At 33.2% G+C, this 18,916-nt stretch overlaps 1 protein-coding gene across 1 annotated transcript; it reads left to right on the forward strand.

Annotated features, from left to right (window-relative positions):
• Positions 1–6,602: 6,602 nt before the first annotated feature.
• On the forward strand, positions 6,603–8,477 carry LOC105109812 (uncharacterized). The gene has a single exon (XM_011004644.1). The coding sequence runs from the start codon at positions 6,848–6,850 to the stop codon at positions 8,285–8,287; it is 1,440 nt and encodes a 479-aa protein (XP_011002946.1). The 5' UTR covers positions 6,603–6,847; the 3' UTR covers positions 8,288–8,477.
• Positions 8,478–18,916: the final 10,439 nt, after the last annotated feature.

Below are 18,916 nucleotides of genomic sequence, written 5' to 3' on the forward strand. Positions count from 1 at the left end.
CTCACCTGTGAATTTAGGGTTTCATTGAGAAATTTATGAAAAACCTTTTAAAAATCCTTCTAATCCCTCTCTTAAAACAAAAGGTTTTTTTAAAATCTAAATTCCATCCCCTTTCACTTCGACATCATCATCAACAACAGTCACTCAAATCAAAGGGAGCTTCTTAAGAAAAACAGGCCATTATTCAGGTATGGTACTGTTCATAGAACAATGAATTGACAAGTTCCCCAGCCAAATTTTGAGTTGTTATATCGAAAGGCCCAAATCATCTCCTAACAAATACCTAACCGCAAATGCGACCTGCCAGCCTTATAAAATATTATAAAATATTTATACTGTTCGAGTTCTTTGTGTTATAACTGAAGGTTTATAAAATTGTTAATTTTAGAGCTTGTAAAATTGTTAATTTTAGAGCTTGTAAAATTAGTTGTAATATATGTAAGCTAACTTGAATATTTATATTAATCTAAAAAAAAAATTAGTCATAATATGTATAAGTTAATCTAAATATCTATATTAATTTAAAAAAAAATATTGGTACTCCAAAAACATCCATAATACTGTAAATACAATTAAATAATAAGAAGGGTGCAGAGAATTTATGTTTTTTATATTTAATATATTATAGATTATAATAATAATTTATAGTTTTTTTTATTTTTTTTCATTTCATTTTTACTTTTTTATTTTTTTTCCAATTTCCCCCTTTTTTTTGGTTTATTTTTTATTTTTTATTCAAAAATGCTTTTCTTTTTTTTCCCCCAATTTTCCCTCCTTTTTTTTCGTTTATGTTTGTTTTCTAAAATTATCTTTATTGATTTTATTTTTTTAATATTGAGTTGGTTAAAAATTTAGTTTTGTAATTTTTTTCCTTTAAAATACTGTAAATTACTATGGTATTTTTTCACATAATTTTTTTTATTTATTTTTTAAAATCATATTTGTTGATTTTTTTTTAATATTGAGCTGATTAAGAATTTAGTTTTGTAATTTTTTTTAAAACAATGTTGATTATTATAGTACTTCTCCGTATGGTTTTTATTTTATTTTTTAATATTGAGTTGGTTAAAAATTTAGTTTTGTAATTTTTTTTAAAACAATGTTGATTATTATAGTACTTCTCCGTATGGTTTTTATTTTATTTTTTAATATTGAGTTGGTTAAAAATTATAGTTACAATATGTGAGAAAAATATTGTAACTTTTTTAGTAAATTACTGTGAATTACCATAATATTTTTACATGGTTTTTTTCCATTTTCTTTTTTGTTTTCTTTTTTGTAATATTTTTTTTAAAATTATTTTTGTCGATTTTGTTTTTTTTAATATTAAGCTAGTTATAATTTAACTTTGTAATAAAGCTTAATCATATGGGGAAAACATTATAGCTTTCCTCACAAAACACTATGAATTGCTAGATTGTCTCTCAAAATTGTTTGTTTATCTTAAGATTTTTTTAAAATTATCTTTTTTAATTTTATATTTTTAATATTGAGCTGGTTGAGAATTATAATTATAAGTTATTAAAAATAAGGCTAAATCATATGGGAAAACACTATAACTTTTATTACAAAACACTATGAATTGCTATAGTGTTTTTAACGTGGTTTTTTTCCTTTTTTTTATGTTTTTTTCTAAAATTATCTCTATCAAGTTTTTTTTTTAAATATTGAGCTTATTGAGAATTTAGTTTTGTATTTTTTTTAAACATTGTGAATTATTGCAATGTTTTTTCATATGATTTTTTTTCAAAATTATCTGTTGATTGAAATATTGAGTTGGTTAAGAATTATAATTACAATAAAACTAAATCATATGGGGAAAGTATTGTAGTTTTTCTCACAAAACAATGTGAATTGCCGCGGAAGTTCTCTAAACGGTTTTTTTAATGATTTTTTCTAAAATTATTTTTATCGATTTTATTGGAGAAAACATTATAATTTTTCTCATAAAACATTATCAATTGCTACAACGTTTTTTGTTATGGGTTTTTTTCTTTTAAAATTATCTTTGTTGGTTTTTTTTTCAATACTTTAAGTTGGTAAAGAATTTAGCTTTATAATTTTTTTTTTATTTTTTATTAACAAAAAAATTAAATCAAGTGACGAAAATATTGTATCTTTTCTCACAAAATACTATAAATTAATATAAATTATTTTGTTCAGTCTCTAAGTTTTTAACCATTAATACAATTTTTTTTATCATCATGATATATTAGCTTTATTATACTTTTAATTTTATTATTTATTTAACATTAATTTATAATTATAACATTATTATATATATTTATTTTAGAAACCCGTGATAATATCCTAGCATGACATCTAGTTTAATTAAAGTTGAGTTATGCTGGCTTTATCGGCATGCAGCGTTGTAAACCAGGACTTATTAGCCTCGAATCGACATAAAATTTACAATGATTTGAATTTGAACTACTCTAGTCTATTCTCATATCCCTTTCAAATGAAAAATTACTTTAATCTATCTTGTCTGTGTGTTTTGTTAATCATTCAAGTGCATGCTTAATGATATAATTACTTTATTGCCTCCATTCTTTATATTTTAAACTACTCAAGTTCAATTTTAATATTTACGGCGTTATTGGAAGTTTCTAAATTAAATTTAATTCGGATATCTTGATAAAATCTTATATTTAAAATCATTTTGAATATTAAGAATTTAATTTCAAATAAAATTTAATATTAAAAAAATAAATCAAATATCAACCCTTTTGATTTATAATTTTAAAGAGAAAATATTTAACTAACTTTTCTAAAATATTTATCTACTCCTTTTTTTTTATAAATCTTTAAAGAAATAAGATGGAGTAGATAAAAATAATATAATAAACAAAATAAATCAAATTTTATTTCATCCAAACACATACATTTATTTTATTTATTAATTAGATAATATAATTAAAATTCAACTGCAGTAAAGTAAAGAAAGGATGGGTGCAAGTACCAGGTATAGCTCAAATTTATAAAATCCTGTTTCACCGCATAGATACACGAGCATTTCCTCTCTTCTTGCACACATCAACCCATGTACGATTGCCCACGATCCTAATTCGGTCAAAGCTTAGAGCTGAACCTTAACCATTCAATGTCTGAAGAATAATGGATCAACAATAAAAACGTGGGGAGATCAAGAAAAAGACCATTTCCTTGTCTTTACAAAGAAAAACATCTTGGGTGGCAACGGGCGAACCAGCCGTTGCTATCGCAATTTTGCAGCCCGAATCATATAGCTTTTTTATGACAGGAACAGCAAGGTAAAATGCATCAACGTGAAGCACATGTGCGGATCGCATCACATTACATGGCTCAGCTGCTGGTCGGAGGCCGTTTGGAATGCAGAATTTAACTATTTTTTTTTTAAGATTCCAAAAATTCAAGACCGACGAAGATGAGATGCACGGAAATGCTGATCTCTCATTTTAGTGGCACTTGAAGATGTAAAGTTCTTGAAAGAGTCTGAAATCTCTTGCAAGCCAAGCACAAAATCCTTGTTGAAAAAAGAAGAGAAAGCACAAAAATCCTTGAAATCTCAGAATTCAACCTCGGTAGATCTTTGAATTTCTATGTAACAGATGACATCTTGCATCCCATAGTCCTGCTGTCTGAGAGGATGAAAATTATTTGAAGATTCCCAGGCAAGACTGGAGTAGGAGTAAATAAATCAGTGGAGAACATGCATGGATACAACTTTGACCGGTCATGTTTTCCTTGAGATATTATCGCCGAGAATACTGTATTTTAGACAGCCTCCTTAACTAGGATCGAGTTGGCAGTTATTCCTCCAAGAAACAAAGAATTTCCAAAGGAACCATCTCTTTAATTATTAGATATTTATTGGCCTGCTGATGGATCATGTTCACCTCTTCTTTCCCATATAATTCTTGCCCTCTTGCCGATTCTCGGTGAGTCTGCCTGCTTCGTTTTTTTCTCATGACATTGCTTCAAAATTACATCGATTTAGATAAGCCTCTTCTTTTCTTTTCTTTTTATTAATTGGGGATTTAAATAGAGTAAATTGAATGTAAAAGAGGACAATCCTAAAGGAAAATAAATTAAACACCTTATTCGAGAAACGTTGTGGCTGGAATTGTATTTCAAAAATGTGCGTGGCTCAAAAAATTATTAAATTAACTTTTTTGTTTTATTTTTTGATATTTTTAATGTTAAAAAATAAAAAATATATTTTTATATATTTTTAATATATTCAAACTTATTTCAGTGAGTGTCTGAGAGTATTGTAATTTTTTGTTTTTGAATGTGTTTTGAAAATATGTATTCTTTAAAAGAATATAAAATTAATATTTTTTAGTATTTTTTTTATAATCTTGGATTATTTATATTAAAAATGATTTAAATATATTTTTTTAAATCCTCATCACAATAACAAACATAACCTTACAAAATTATCAAATACAAAAGTCGATGTGCCAAAAATACGTGAGCCCAGTAAATGTCATTTAAGCGGGAACTAACAGACAGTATATTGGCCCTACATTTGATCAACAAAAATAAAACGAAAGGGTCTTTACGTGGATTTGTATCGGGTGGGAGACTCCTGGATGCATTTATTCGAGCATGTCCAACACCAGCTAGTCAACACGATCTCCATTTTTCTCCTTCTTGAGGTCTCGATTCAAGTAAATTTAGATTTATGGATATATTAGTCGCATGAAAGCAAGTGCATCAGAAACTGCCCCACTCGGCATGGCACGCAGCTTTCCTTCGGAAACATGGCACATTGGTTTTTTCCTTGGAGACGGAGGGGTGGCTGGCTACCGGCCGGCAAGGCGAGGACGACGTCGGGAGGTCTTTGTACATTTTAAAATAAGAAATGACTAATCGACCATTAATTGAAAGAAGTAGGGCTGGCCTTTCTTTCTTTTTTGCTGTCTTGATTTAAAAAATATTTTTGAACCATTTTTAACTTATCTAGACTAAGTAGCTTCTCTCGAAGCACACCATATACCATAAATGGATCGTGTACTCGTGTCTAAGAAAATAATTTATAGATAATATAAATCACACTAAGAAGATTATATACAAAATTATCTGATAATTAATTATTCCAAAAACATCAAATGAGTAGTGAAACATGAAGCAAAACAAATTATCACGATTCTTTTTGTTTGCTAACCCGTCATTACTGGAGGGAGAATCACAGTCAAATATTTCTTTTAATCTTCAAGTGAGGATCTTAATCTGTACATGCCACGTTCTCCGAGGAGTGGATCTCGTTGTCTCACTGCTAGCTCCAGTTAATAACACAAGTTTTCCGGCTGTTCTTCCTTATTTTTGACTTCTCTCCACGGTCAACATATATTATATTATATGCTGTGTAACCTTTATAGAGCCTCTCAGAATGGAAACTTAATTTACAATTAGAAGCATAGCAGAAAATCTACTTCTTACCTTCATTTTTTAAATAGGATCGCCGTGTGATGGCTAAGCTGTCAAGAGGTATCTCAGTTTAACCACTTTGCTGGCGTTGGGATGCTACTTGTATTGCACTCCCACCCTGAAAAGATGACTAGGATTTCTCTGAATTGAGCGAATAACATGATTTTCTACTATATTATGATGAAGGCTATTTCCTTCACAAACACCGTAAACTGGCGAACAGATTCACAAATCTACAGTATATAAAACATTGAATGATACCAGAGGTTTTAATTATTATTAAATATAAAATCACGAGCACAGACCCGCGAAGAATCTCAAGCCCTGAAATTTATGTTTGGTTGAAGGGAAAAGATATGGAATTAAAAAAACATATATTTTTTCCTCTATTCTCTCAGAACGATGGATAACCAAAGGGGTATCCCATTGAAATATGTCCAATCAAATTTATTTTAAAATAAAAAAGCGTGTCCTGTAAGAACCACTTAATTTGCCCTAAGAACACAATCGCTGCTAATTTGTTCACGTTGGCTGGAAAGGTTATTCCTTTACAAAAATCTCAGTTGTTTCAAGAATACTAGAAAACATGCACTTAAAAAAGGTCATCCAACAAAAAATAAAATAAATAAAAAAATAAAAATTCTGTTACTCCTTTTGCTTTGGACGCGGGGCCACTAACAACGCGAAAATCACGCTGCATTTACATTTGCCCTTTCTTTACCACAAACAAGCTCGAAAACAGGAGCCTTTTTGCTTCTACTCCCCGTTATCCCATCATTGCCCATTACTTCGACTAAAAATCAAAAGGACTAACTCGTCCTTTTATAAATAGGAGGCGAGTCCTTGCTAAGAACTTGTCTTATTTAAATGTGTGTTCAGTAATCCAATGCATTATATTTTTTTTTAAATAGTCTTTAATTAAAAATTTATTATATATATTTGATATAAAACGTTTAAAAAACCAAATTTATATTTTCATAAAAAAACTTTTTAAAAATAAATTTAAACAGCCAAACAAAGACTACGGCGCCTGACCCCCCCAGTCAACACAGCACTCCCTTATCTCCTTCTCCTTCACGTTCTCAATCAATGCTCACAGGGACCCACCACTCTAACCCTGAAAAGTCCATCTAGCCCTTATGCTCAACTCTCCCTCCCCGACTTCATATCACCTTAATTCCCTCCCTCCCCAATTCCTACACCACCACCTGTCGCAAACAAACCATAAAAACGCAACATAGCACGAGAAATCCATCAAACCACAATCCACTCTATCATTATTTCTCTATAAAACATTTGTTCAGTCTGCACCTCTGATTCTCTCCCCACCCCTCTTCCTCTGGTCTCATGGCTTGCTAATAATTCCATAAGTACAAAATACCGCAACTATCTAGTTTCTATCCAAACCCTCTTCTCTTAACAGGTCGTCTTCATGGATAACACCTATTCTTATAATTCATACCCAGATTCAGGCGACTCGTCGCCTAGATCTCGTGAAATCGATTTTGACAACCCGACACCATGGGAAGATCAATCACAACAAGCTCAAAGCTACAAAGCAAAGTTCATGTGTAGTTATGGAGGCAAGATCCACCCACGTCCGCACGACAACCAGCTTGTTTACATGGGTGGAGAGACCAAAATCCTGGCTGCTGATCGAAACATTAAGTTCTCTGTCATGATAAGCAAACTCTCTGCGCTTTGTGGTGACACCGACGTGGCCTTCAAGTACCAGCTACCAGGTGAAGATCTTGACGCTTTAATATCTGTCACTAATGATGATGATCTTGAACACATGATGCATGAGTATGATCGTCTCTATCGTGCCTCTGCTAAGCCCGCCCGCATGAGGCTGTTTCTTTTCCCGGTTAACCCGTCACCTGCAAGTTTTGGCTCCGATGGTGGCAGATCGGATCGGGAGCGCTTTGTTGAGGCTTTGAATTCGGTTCCGAGTCAGGTTGTTGAAGCAACCAAAACGGCAGCGAATAACGTTGATTTCTTATTCGGGTTAGATAAAGGAGCCCCCCCGCCGCCGCCGCCTGTGAAAGTGCCGGATTTGCCTGAAATCCATGCTGGATCGGGTCATGATGATCGGGTTATCGGGTCGGATCCTTTGACTTTGCAGGCCCAGTTGCAGAGGATGCAAATTAGAGAACCTGAGCAGCAAGTTGGGTATAATAGAAAAACCAGCGATGAAAATCTAGTTGGTGGTTATGCTGCTGCTGCTGGCGGTGATTATTACATGCAAAAATTGCCTGAAAGAGCCCCTCCTGCGAATTTGCCTGCGACAATGCCACAACAGGTGAACGCTTCACCAGGTTATTGGTCGGAGAAACAGGCTGCCGGAGGCGGTTTTCCGGCAGGGATGACCGTGACCACCTCACCGGGTCAGATGGAGCAACCCGTTTATGTGATACAGGGTCCAGGTCCAGGGACTGTTTATCATGCACCCCCTGTAATGCGACAGGTTACCGGACAAACCGGTCAGGGCTATTACATGCAAAGAATGGGTGGTCCGGGTCACGGACCCGATGTTTACCGAGAGCAGCCGGTATATAATATGGTCCCACAACATCAACAGCCCCCACCACCAATGGGTCAAATGGGAGTTGTGAGGCCTAGTGGGCCGGGGGTAGCCATGCCGGATGCCGGATACGCACAGATGGCTTATGATAGTACGGTTGGTAGACAGGTTTACTATGCTGCGGCGGGGGGGGTAGTTCACCAGCAACAACAGCAACCACCACTACAGTATCAAGGGATTGGTGGTGGTGCAGCAGGAAGTGGGGAAATGAGACACGGTGGTGGTGGTGGGCCATTGGGTCCAGAAGCTAAGGTTGTTACATCAAAGGTTCCACAGGCTTCTGTGTGATTATGGGTAAATTAAAAATGTTAAATCATGATTACATATAATATTTATATTATAAGGTATTATAGATATGTCCTTCCGATTACAGTAAATGCTGTTTTTATGTCAAGATAAATGTTGGGGTTTTGTACACTGGTGGTGGGAATTAAATGAGTTTATTATCGCTATATCACTAGGAAGTTTGTTTGACCCTTGTTAATTGTGGTTTTTTTCCCTGACTGGTTGCCCTTAATGCTATTATCTTGTGATCTGTTAGATTTGTTTAGTTATCTGGTGTCGGCCAATTTGAGTTAGTCTGGATCTACCAGTTCGATTTTGATCCAGCATCGTTATCTGAATTTCTCTTAGTAGCTTACAAATCTAGTTTTCTTGGTGCAAGTCTAGTTCAGGTTATAGCAAGTTTGGTGTCACTCTCACTTGCTAGAAGCGCTGCCAGCTTTTTCAACGAGATGCCAGTGGTCCTTGCGGACTTTTCTTCCTCCTGCGCTTCTCCAATCTCAACTTGGCTATAAAAGCTATATATATATATATATAAAAAAAAAATTTCTCGTCGTTCTGATTTATGTGTTGACAAGGAGGGCAGTGACAGTGGGTTTCAATAGCTTTCCTGATCCCTCTAATATCATTTTGTTACCGGCCCCAGATAATTATTCTTTTTACTAAATCTGCTATTCACCTCCTTTTCCTAGAGATTCCCCTCTCTCTCTTATTATCCTTCCAGAATTCTTTCACCTGTAGAAAGTCATGGCCCCTTTTCTCTAAAAGCAGTCTGATCCTTTCGTCTTAGTTTTATGATGAACTTTGAATCCGGCCTGAAAAACTCTCTTATGTAGGTGGTAAATTTGGGATGGGTGGTCTATGATATCATAATCTTGACATTTGCTTTGCGGGAGAGAGCAGGTGGAGGAGGCATTATTGACAGGCCAGTAATGTCGAGAGTTAAAAAAAAGTCTTCATTGAGCGGCTTCAATAATGCATAGAGATTTAAGCCTCTACTGGCTATCCTCGAGAGGAACTTGAACAAGTTTCAAAACCTGCACTCTATAGGAAATTGACACCTAGTCGTCTTTTGTCTATGCCGTCACTATTATTATTGGATTTTCGAAACAAATGAATTTCTTACACTTAATCATAAGAATGGAGAGGAAAATGTACGGGGTAGCTGTATCTTTGGTCGATTAGCTACCAGCCTAGTATAATTATATTGTGGTCCATTCGCAAAGAGCTTTACTCTGGATTGATCTTGACATTATTAATTAAAATTTCCTATGATTATGATAACTTATTCATTCACATGGATGATAAAGCGTGTGGATATTGAATTCCAAGTCTGTCTTCATTCTATTATCCCAATGGAACAATGGGAACCTGGTTCATCAAGAACAAAAATAATTGCAGATTAATACATCATATGAGATCGTAGGATCTTTCATTATCAATGGAGGATACAAAATTCGCATGGATCCAATTTCTGCTCGAAATCGAAAGATCATCAGCTGTTTGCAAGTTATCTGTCCTTTTATTTCACAAGGATTCTAATCTCTTAACCTTCAGGTTTTGTCCCCCTTCAAAAAAATCATAGGTTTGATAAAATATCTAGTCCTGACATGACATGTCATTTTCCCCACGTACCATTGGCACTGTAAGTTCGTTGACAGACGCGGAGGGGTAACCAGATGTTTTTGTTCTCATCCAAAGAGATTCATATTTATTAAAATACAAAAATAATAATAGAAATAGTAGTAAGAGAAAAAGACATAATATTTATTTATTCATTGCAGTTGGGAAATTCCACAGACAAGGGTGCAGTTTTTTCCGACTGACAATCAAAACCCCCAGAATGATGACCCCCCATCACCACCCCACCTTTGTTGTTTCTTTGAATTGAAGTGTAAGAGAAGGCAGAGTCTTTATCTAACACTAATATTTTATCTCATATATTTCCTCACAAGCTCCATCACCATCTTCCCACTGTAATGGTGCTCCGGTCGCCATCTGGTGACCTTTTCTTGAGATGGCGTGGCGCCAGTTTATGTGGGGATTGTTCTTGTTCGACGTTGACTGCAAAGTTAAAATGAAAAACTAGCCTCGTCAAGGAAAACTATTGGGTCATCCCGGCCCATATGCACAAGTCATCTGCGTGGGATTTTTTGTGCCTCTGCTTTCTGGCTCATATTTAGCAGAATCATAATAGTTTTATCATGAGATACACCAATTTCAATGGAATTTGAAAGCTTCTTCTGTTTTACAAGTGTTTACGGGCACACCTCTTTTCTTAACCATCAAAACTAGAAATTACAAAGTGAGATACCAAATATTTATAGATAAGTCCAGTTTAAATAATTCTCTAAAATCAATAAACTATAACTCACATCTTTATCTCTCTTTTTCAGAAAATTTCAAAGTTTAAAACTTTTCTTTAGTGTGTGTAAATGTATAACAAGGTTATTTGAAGGCCAACATGAACTCTAAATAGTTTTTTGTAATTCAATTAAAAAATCCATGCAAATACATTTGGCAAACGTGGTTTGAGTAAAAATGATTAAAAATGTTATTTAGATTCTTAGAATCATCGGGTAATCATTAAGCAAACTAGTATGAGAATATTTGGGCCATGAATAAGAGATTTTATAGCAAAAACGTTTATAATTGAGTTCGTGTATGTTTGTTTTTGTTGCTATTTTATGCTTTTAGTGGTGACACCCATCACTCTGAAAGTAAAAAATACAATAATAAAAATATAAAGTTATTGTTTTAACTCTTGTAATTTTTTATGTAGAGGGTTATACCCGCATAATAAAAAGTAAAAGAAAAAGCAAAAGCGAACATTATCGTTCATTGGATCTTAGAATTTATTAAAAAAAAATTATTTACATTGTCCAAAAAAAATAATGTATATCTAAATATCCAAATGGTATAAGAGTAAGGTTTATGCGTTGGATAATCAGTTAATTTATTAGTTCTAGTAATTTAATTTATTTTTCCTAACCAAGATTGTTGGTTCCTAATACTTGGTAAATCAAGGTGGTTGCTGATTGGTATTTGCAAAAGGTTCATTTTTTATAGATTTAAGAATTCTTTGATCTTTAAGTAAGTATCTTTTTAGAGAGAAAATGTAATAATATTTTTTAGAGAGATGCTTTAAAAATATATATGTAATAGAGAATGAAGATTATAAACCTAAAGTTTGAAGGATTTACAAGGTATATATAATCTACGAGTCTTGTTTTTTATGAAAAGAATTAACTGAAATATAATTTTCTTCTAATAGCGTCAATATAGGATGATAAACTCGAATTTAATGGACTTAGAAATCCCCTCAAAGGCCTAAAGATTCACGCTTTCAAGCAACGTGTTTGGACCCGGCTCTCATGGGCTCAATTTAGGGAAGAGCCTAACTCTCATAGGATTAGCATTGGAGAAGAGTCGAATATCATGGATTCAGCTCAGGGGAAAAGCCAAGCCCTACGGGTTCAACTATATTTTGAATCTCACTCACTCTATATCTTTAAGTATATAAAAGTCTTTTAATGACCAATCATATTTTCATTGATATCAATGCTGTGTAATAGATAGTATGAAAGTTTTTTAAAGACCTGTCATATTTTCATCGATATTAATATTATGTAAAAGATTTATATTCCTCATTAATGCATGTCATGAATATTTTTCTTTATTAAAACTATTAGAAAAAAATTACACTTTAACCTCTACTCTTCTTAAAGAGATAAAACTCATGAATTATAAATACACCATGAATCTTTTAAATACTAGGTTCTCAATCTCTTTTTAGTATTGTATATTTATTTTTAAAGTCTCTCTCTAAAACATCCTTGAATTATCTACAACAAAAAAATATTTACTTAAACATTAGAGGATCTTCAAATTCACCAAAAAAGATATTTTTGCACGTATCGAGCACCAACCACCTTAGTTAGAGAAAATACATCAGATTATCAAAATCAAGAAATTAACTAATTATTCTAAATATAAACCTTGACCCCAAGCTACTTGGATTTCTTTAAAAATCATCAAGTAATAAATATCACTTATACATTATTATATACCTAGAGTTATTGAAAATACATCAGAAAATATGATAGTTTCACAGAAAACTTTTATATACCTAGAGTTATTGAAAAATAAATATTATTGACATTAACATTTTAAGGGTGATAAGAGTAAATAAATAAAATCTTATGGTTTAAAATAAAGCATAAAAAGATTATTAGTTATATATTTATTTGGACATAACATGAAACCAAGCTTAAAAATACTAAATTTAGTAACTCGTTAAATTTACATTTTCTTAAACTTATAATGTAAATGAATTTAAAGATATTGAGTTATCATTATGCTATTAATTTTTTTAAATATAAACTTAAATAAAAATAATATGTATAAAATATGTATGATTCATAAGTTATATATATATATATATATAAATATTTTATTAACTTTTATGTAAAAATAAATATAAATGAAGTCACCAGTACTCTGAACATTCATTAACGATAATCCTTCAATGATTGCAAGCCACGAGTATGTACTGCGCTACTGCCTATTATTTGCACAATCTAACATGTTCATGGGCTGGGTTTTGCACCATCCTTGTTTAATGTATATAAAGTGATGTTTTGTTTACATGGTTTAATTGTATTTTTAAAATTTAAATTTTTTATTTTAAATTAATTTTTTTATATTTTTATATTTTTTATATGATAATATCAAAAATAAATTTTTAAAATTAAAAAAATAATATGTTAATATATTTCTAAATAAAAATCAATTTGAAAAAAAAAAAGTTGTTGAAAAAAAAAAAATCAAACACAACCTTCACGCGTTGCTTTATGTACCTTGATCCTCTGCTCCACACCCTATGCTACTGAACATTTGTGGAGTTAGAATTTGAGATATTGGATTTAGACCCACCCTAGATTCTAAAGTCCTTCTGTTTGTACCTTACTTTGATAGGACAATACATGTGTCGATGGCCATAGCTCATGAAAGAAAGAGGAAGCCGCTCAAGACCCTTTACAAGTACAACAAATAGAGCCGAAAGGCATGCTGAGGGCTTCCAGTAGATATATTCATTTCACACATCAGTTTTATCATATCTGAAAAATGAAGTAGAAGATGACTGTACTGGTGAACATAAGGCATGTACATGCATACAGTGATAGATCATCGATGTGTCAAAACTCTGAGCTATATGGGCGGCAGAGCCTACAAAATACAAGATACAGGTTGTTTTATAAGAGGAAAAAGGAATAAAGTGGAATGGAATTGCTTGTAAAGTGGTGAGGGCATAACTAAGAGAATCATCTCTTTATATTATAGGCACCAGTGACTCTAGAGAAAGAAATTTTACAGATACTCGAAGCACTGTGCATGGTAAATTAATAGCATTCCAGCCAGCATTAATTACCATAAACATAAACAGAGGTATCTTTTCATGATCATCCCATGTTCCACCAAGTGCTGTAATAATCTGGGAATGCATCGAGTTCAGTTGCTTGTGCTGAAAGAAGGGGAAAAAAGGGAATTCCTTCTGATTATTTTGGTATACCCTGTCATTTTATTAAAATGTAGACAAGTCTTGCTGTGTGCAAGGAACAATTGCTTTAGGGACCCGATATTCTTGATGAAGTTCATTAATAAGATCTTACAGGCCGAAAGCTAATGTGAAAGCTTTTCATTCATGTAAGGAATACTTTGCGCCCATTATTATTTATACCCTGTTGGTTTCCTCTGTCCATCTGAGCTTTAAAAAAAAATGATTTTGTTTTGTTTATTATGTTTTTATTATTTTAATGTGTTGATATAAAAAATAAATTAAAAAAATTATTTTAATATATTTAAAAAATACACATTAAAAAGCAACAGCTAATACAAAATCAAACAGAATCTTAACAGGAATTTCTGCCTATTTAAGGAAACCTGAAACATGTAAAGTAGAACTATTGCCTTCCAGTTTTACATGCCCCGTTGCACTGCATATCTATCCTACCCCAGAATCCACCGGTTACACAGTTGAACTAGCTAGTTATTATTTTTAAAAATACGTTCACTAAGTTCATTAACATTTTTAATCATCACAAAAGGAGAATATAACAACTTGAAAAAGAACATATTCCAGTTCATCTAAACGCATAGTTTATACTCTAGTAGTGCTAGACTTGAGACATGCGTCTCTGGACCTTTCAGTTCCTTTCCACACTACATATTCCTTTCAACTTTTTTGCATATATTAATAAGCCAAACGTCTGCCCACAAGTCCAATCTTCCATCAACTCTTTCTGGTGTTGTGTTCTGGCTTTGTCTTGCCATTATGAATGACCCCAAGTATGGTTATCCTTACCCCCCTCAAGGTATTGCTTGTTTTTCTTTTCTATTCCTCTATGAAAGAGAGTTCTTTGTCATCGTGTACAATTAGTAATATTTTATTGTCAGCATTTAAGTTACTTGCATGTTGCATCACATACAGATACATCACTGTCACCATTTAATCCTAAGTCATGGATTGAAAACTTTTTTCTCTGTCATCAGGCTAGAAACGATCATCTAATCTTAGTCTCGACGGTTAGATGATGGCTTCCTTGCTAGCAAAATAATTTTACAGATGAGCAAAATAAAGCTACAGAAACAAATGGATCGTATTCAAGTTATGCCCACCATTTCTTTTTGAAATTTTGGTTTTTTCTTGACCAGAATAGTAATGATGCAGGGGCTTATCAAGGACCGCCTCCCGTCATGGCGCCTCCTCAATATTATGCACCACCACCACCACCGCAACGGAAAGTAGGCTTTCTAGAGGGATGGTATGCTTTCTACATTTATTTTCACTCTGAATGTTTGCTACATCCACAGACTCTGTAGCTTGTCATGTTGATGATCTAAAGATTGTTCTTTTTATGGTGTATGTGTTGCAGTCTTGCAGCTTTATGTTGCTGCTGTCTCTTGGATGAGTGTTGCTGTGACCCTTCAGTTGTACTTGTCACCTAATGACGCCTGTGATTATACGGCACAAAGAATGGATGTTTTATATTAGGACACATGTAAGGGTCTTTGTTGATTATATAAAACTATTGATTGATGAGTATGCGATATTTTTCGCTATCTTTTATTGATCATGGTGGATCTTTCTAGTACATGTTTGTGCTAAGGATTTAGAGCTCTGGCACATCCAAGATGTAGTTTTTTCATCCACTTCTTACCATTATAATTAATACCAGATGGCACACTCTTTTGCACATGGATTAACAGCAGGAGTGGTAGAATTTAGATGTAACTGACGTATACTCACTATCTGAATACTCAGCATGAATAGCTCAGAAGTTGTTCTGTAGTATGCTAGGAATCAACCATGAGCTTTATGAACATCGCAGAATCAAATAACCTATCGTGTAGCAGTTTGTGGTTAATTCGTAAGGCCAAGCCCGCTCCCCGGCAAAATAAAAACTTGGCAAAGCATACTGCCGTAGATTTACTTCAATAAGAATCTGAAGGGCCAAGATGAACCAACTGGCCGGCCAAATCCAATATGGAAAGCAATAGCCTTGAGCCTTATCATCGGCAACAAGCACCTTAATTTGAATGTAGGATATATCAGTAGCATTTCTAGATTTAGAATTATAGTTCTGTTTTGAAAAGTGACAACATACAAACACTTCCAGATTTTCATTCCAAATAATGGTACCAAGGGATTGAGTACTGTGCAATGTGTTTCCGCTCTAATGTAATAAAGTAACTTCCACCACCTGTGACCTCAATAGCTTTCAAGGATTTGTTGCCATATAAAGTTTCTGATCTTTAATTAGACTAGACTAACGCTGCTGTAATATATTTTACGTTTATCCTGTATTATTAGCACCTTATCTATAATTCTGAACTTCGGCCATCATATCCAACCTTAAAACAGAGAGCCAGCAGGAAGGCGATAAGCCTCTGCTAAAAAATGTATGTGTTCAACCTTAATGGAATAGCAGTCCAAGTGTATTTTAAAAGCTGATCATAAGTGGTCTCCTATAGTCCAAGTGCATTGTACATATAAAATTTTGGACGTCTTCATCAAATCCAGAACAAACGGGGTTGAAAAGAAAAACAGATTCTGAATGTAAACAACTACATTGCTCACAAGCCTTTCCTACGAGTACTATCCTCCATTAGACAGAGTTAATCCCCACTTTTAGTATTGCCTGGATTGCTATCTCTGCATCCATCAGGGTAGGGTTCCTACGAGTACTATCCTCCATTAGACAGGGTTAATCCCCACTTTTAGTATTGCCATCTCTGCATCCATCAGGGTAGGTTGCCAGAGCACTATCCAATTCACCTCTAGCAACTTCCTGCGGATTCCTGCAAATGACAGCAGAATTTCTGGGTGTCAGAATATTAAAAATCTCGAAAAATTTCCGCTTTCCTTGCTCTCCATCCTTAGATAGGGTCTCAGTATATACAGCGTTTGTTGTATATACTGAACAGAAAAGTAAACTTTTTTATTGTAGTTGCAGCAGAACACACTTACTCTATTGAATTTCAATACGATTATTTATACAATAAGGAAAAACAGAATTACAAGATATTCTCCTAGCATATCTGATTTTCTGTTACATGGAACAAAAAGAGCCATTAGAATAGCAACAGTAAACAAACTCAGATTCTGCTGAGATTTTATTTTACTTCTAGACAACGTTTAATGCTTGTGGTGGCTGCACAAGAATTTTGTTGAACCAAATGAATTGTGCATAGCACTTCGTTGGTGTGAAACTAAAACAGCACAAACACGGCACTAAATATGTGGTTGTGATTCAGAAACCTCCTTACCTGAGAGAGAGGAAAAGAAAGAGAATTGTTTGAGGAAGTGGGGTTATCTTCTTTGTATAGACAACTCAACTAACATGAAGTTTGGAGCAGCAAACTTGTGACAATTTCGTCTATGCCCTAGACCGATGTATAAAATCTAATCATGAGGGCCCTGGAAAGGGAACCAAATGTCACGGGACGAATTTATTGTTCTATCACCATTGCCATTGTACATACGGCTCTCCTCATTGAAGAAACAGTAAAAGAAAGCCAGCAGAAGAAAGGACCCTTTTTCTCCAGCTTAGACAAATTCACCAAATTTGGGCTGAAAAAGAATTGTGTAGCATTCTCTGGTGGCTGTATTGAGTTCATCAAGAGAGTTTAAAAATGGAAGAAAATAATATCGTTGTAGCTGCTTCTACCTTTTTTTCCCTGCACAATATTAGAAATGATAATTTCATTTGAATTTGATGAATATTTTATAGACGGTTAATATTGATAATAATGACAAAATTGGATTTTGAAACGTGTTGTGGATGCTGCTCTATCAAACAATATCCGACTGAAATTTATTATATCTATGAAGTTAATTAAAATTACAACACTATCATTAGCTATATATAAGAGTTTAGGGTTCCAGGAGAGAAATAAACAAAGGAGGCCTCGAAGAGAAATGGGCTTTTAGTCTTCAATTACCTGAAACTTCTTCCAAGCTAAGCGATGCTAATCCCAAGAATCTCCGAAGCCTGATCCCCAACCTGGGCCGCCCAATCAAAATTCTCAAATTCCTGTGTCTCACAGCCATTTTTATATTAGAATTTTTTCTGGTCCTATAAATGGTCATCGACGATCTCCTCTCATACTTATTATCTGACTTGCCAAAATATTATTAGATTGTATTATTGTGGTTGTTTTTGGATTTGAAATCAGATAGCTGATTGGCATTCTATTTTTTTTTCCCGAAAAGTGTGTTTTTGATTTGAAAAAAAATATTAAATTGAATTTTTTAATGATTTTAAAATAAAAAAATACTTTTAAAACATATCCTTTATCATAATACTAACCACGAACTAGTTCGAGTTCCAATCTAGACTCCATGTCTTCTTTGTACAATGATGTTGTTTTGTCGCTCCTTATTCACCATTGAACTTGTTATTGCTATGTTTTGCTATAATTTTGTTGCCGCTGCTTCTTATACTACAATCATTGTTTTTTGTTCTCTCTCGTAGACTCTCCATTTTGTCTTCGAATGACTGTAATATCTAAATGGTGTTGCTGTTGCTGCTTGTGGTGGTTCGGATATTGGGTAGTACAGTGGATATTTAACACCTGACCTCGGATTTAAGGATTAAAAAAACTATATTATCAGGTAGTAGATTAAATATATATAATAAAATATTAAAAGAGGTAATTCAATTAGTTAAATTTTGAGTTTATTTTTTAAAATTTTTTAATTTAAGTTTTACTAATCTTAAAATTATTAAAAACTTATATGATTATGATATATAAAATTATTCTAGATACAAACAAGTTTTTTTTTTATATATATATATATATAGTAATTTTAAGTTTAAGTTCAAAGGGAATAGTAACATAATAAAATATATAAAAATTCAATATAATATTTATTTGATAAAATAACTTTAAAATTTGAAAAGTAAAATTAAAAGCAAAGCCCGCCCGCATGTACTTATAACATTATGTACACAGCATGTTTTATAAAGACCAATGTGAAACATGATGGACCAGTACACAGCATGTTTTATAAAGACCAATGCGAAACATGATGGATTCCAAAGTACCATGTATGAAATTCCAAGTTCCCTC

The sequence above is a fragment of the Populus euphratica genome, unplaced genomic scaffold (assembly GCF_000495115.2).
Source record: "Populus euphratica unplaced genomic scaffold, PopEup_1.0 scaffold3.1, whole genome shotgun sequence".
Classification (NCBI taxonomy): Eukaryota; Viridiplantae; Streptophyta; class Magnoliopsida; order Malpighiales; family Salicaceae; genus Populus; species Populus euphratica.

What these genes read in the sequence shown, in the direction of transcription:
- LOC105109812 (XM_011004644.1), top strand. Translation starts at nt 6,848, where the DNA reads ATGGATAACACCTATTCTTATAATTCATACCCAGATTCAGGCGACTCG.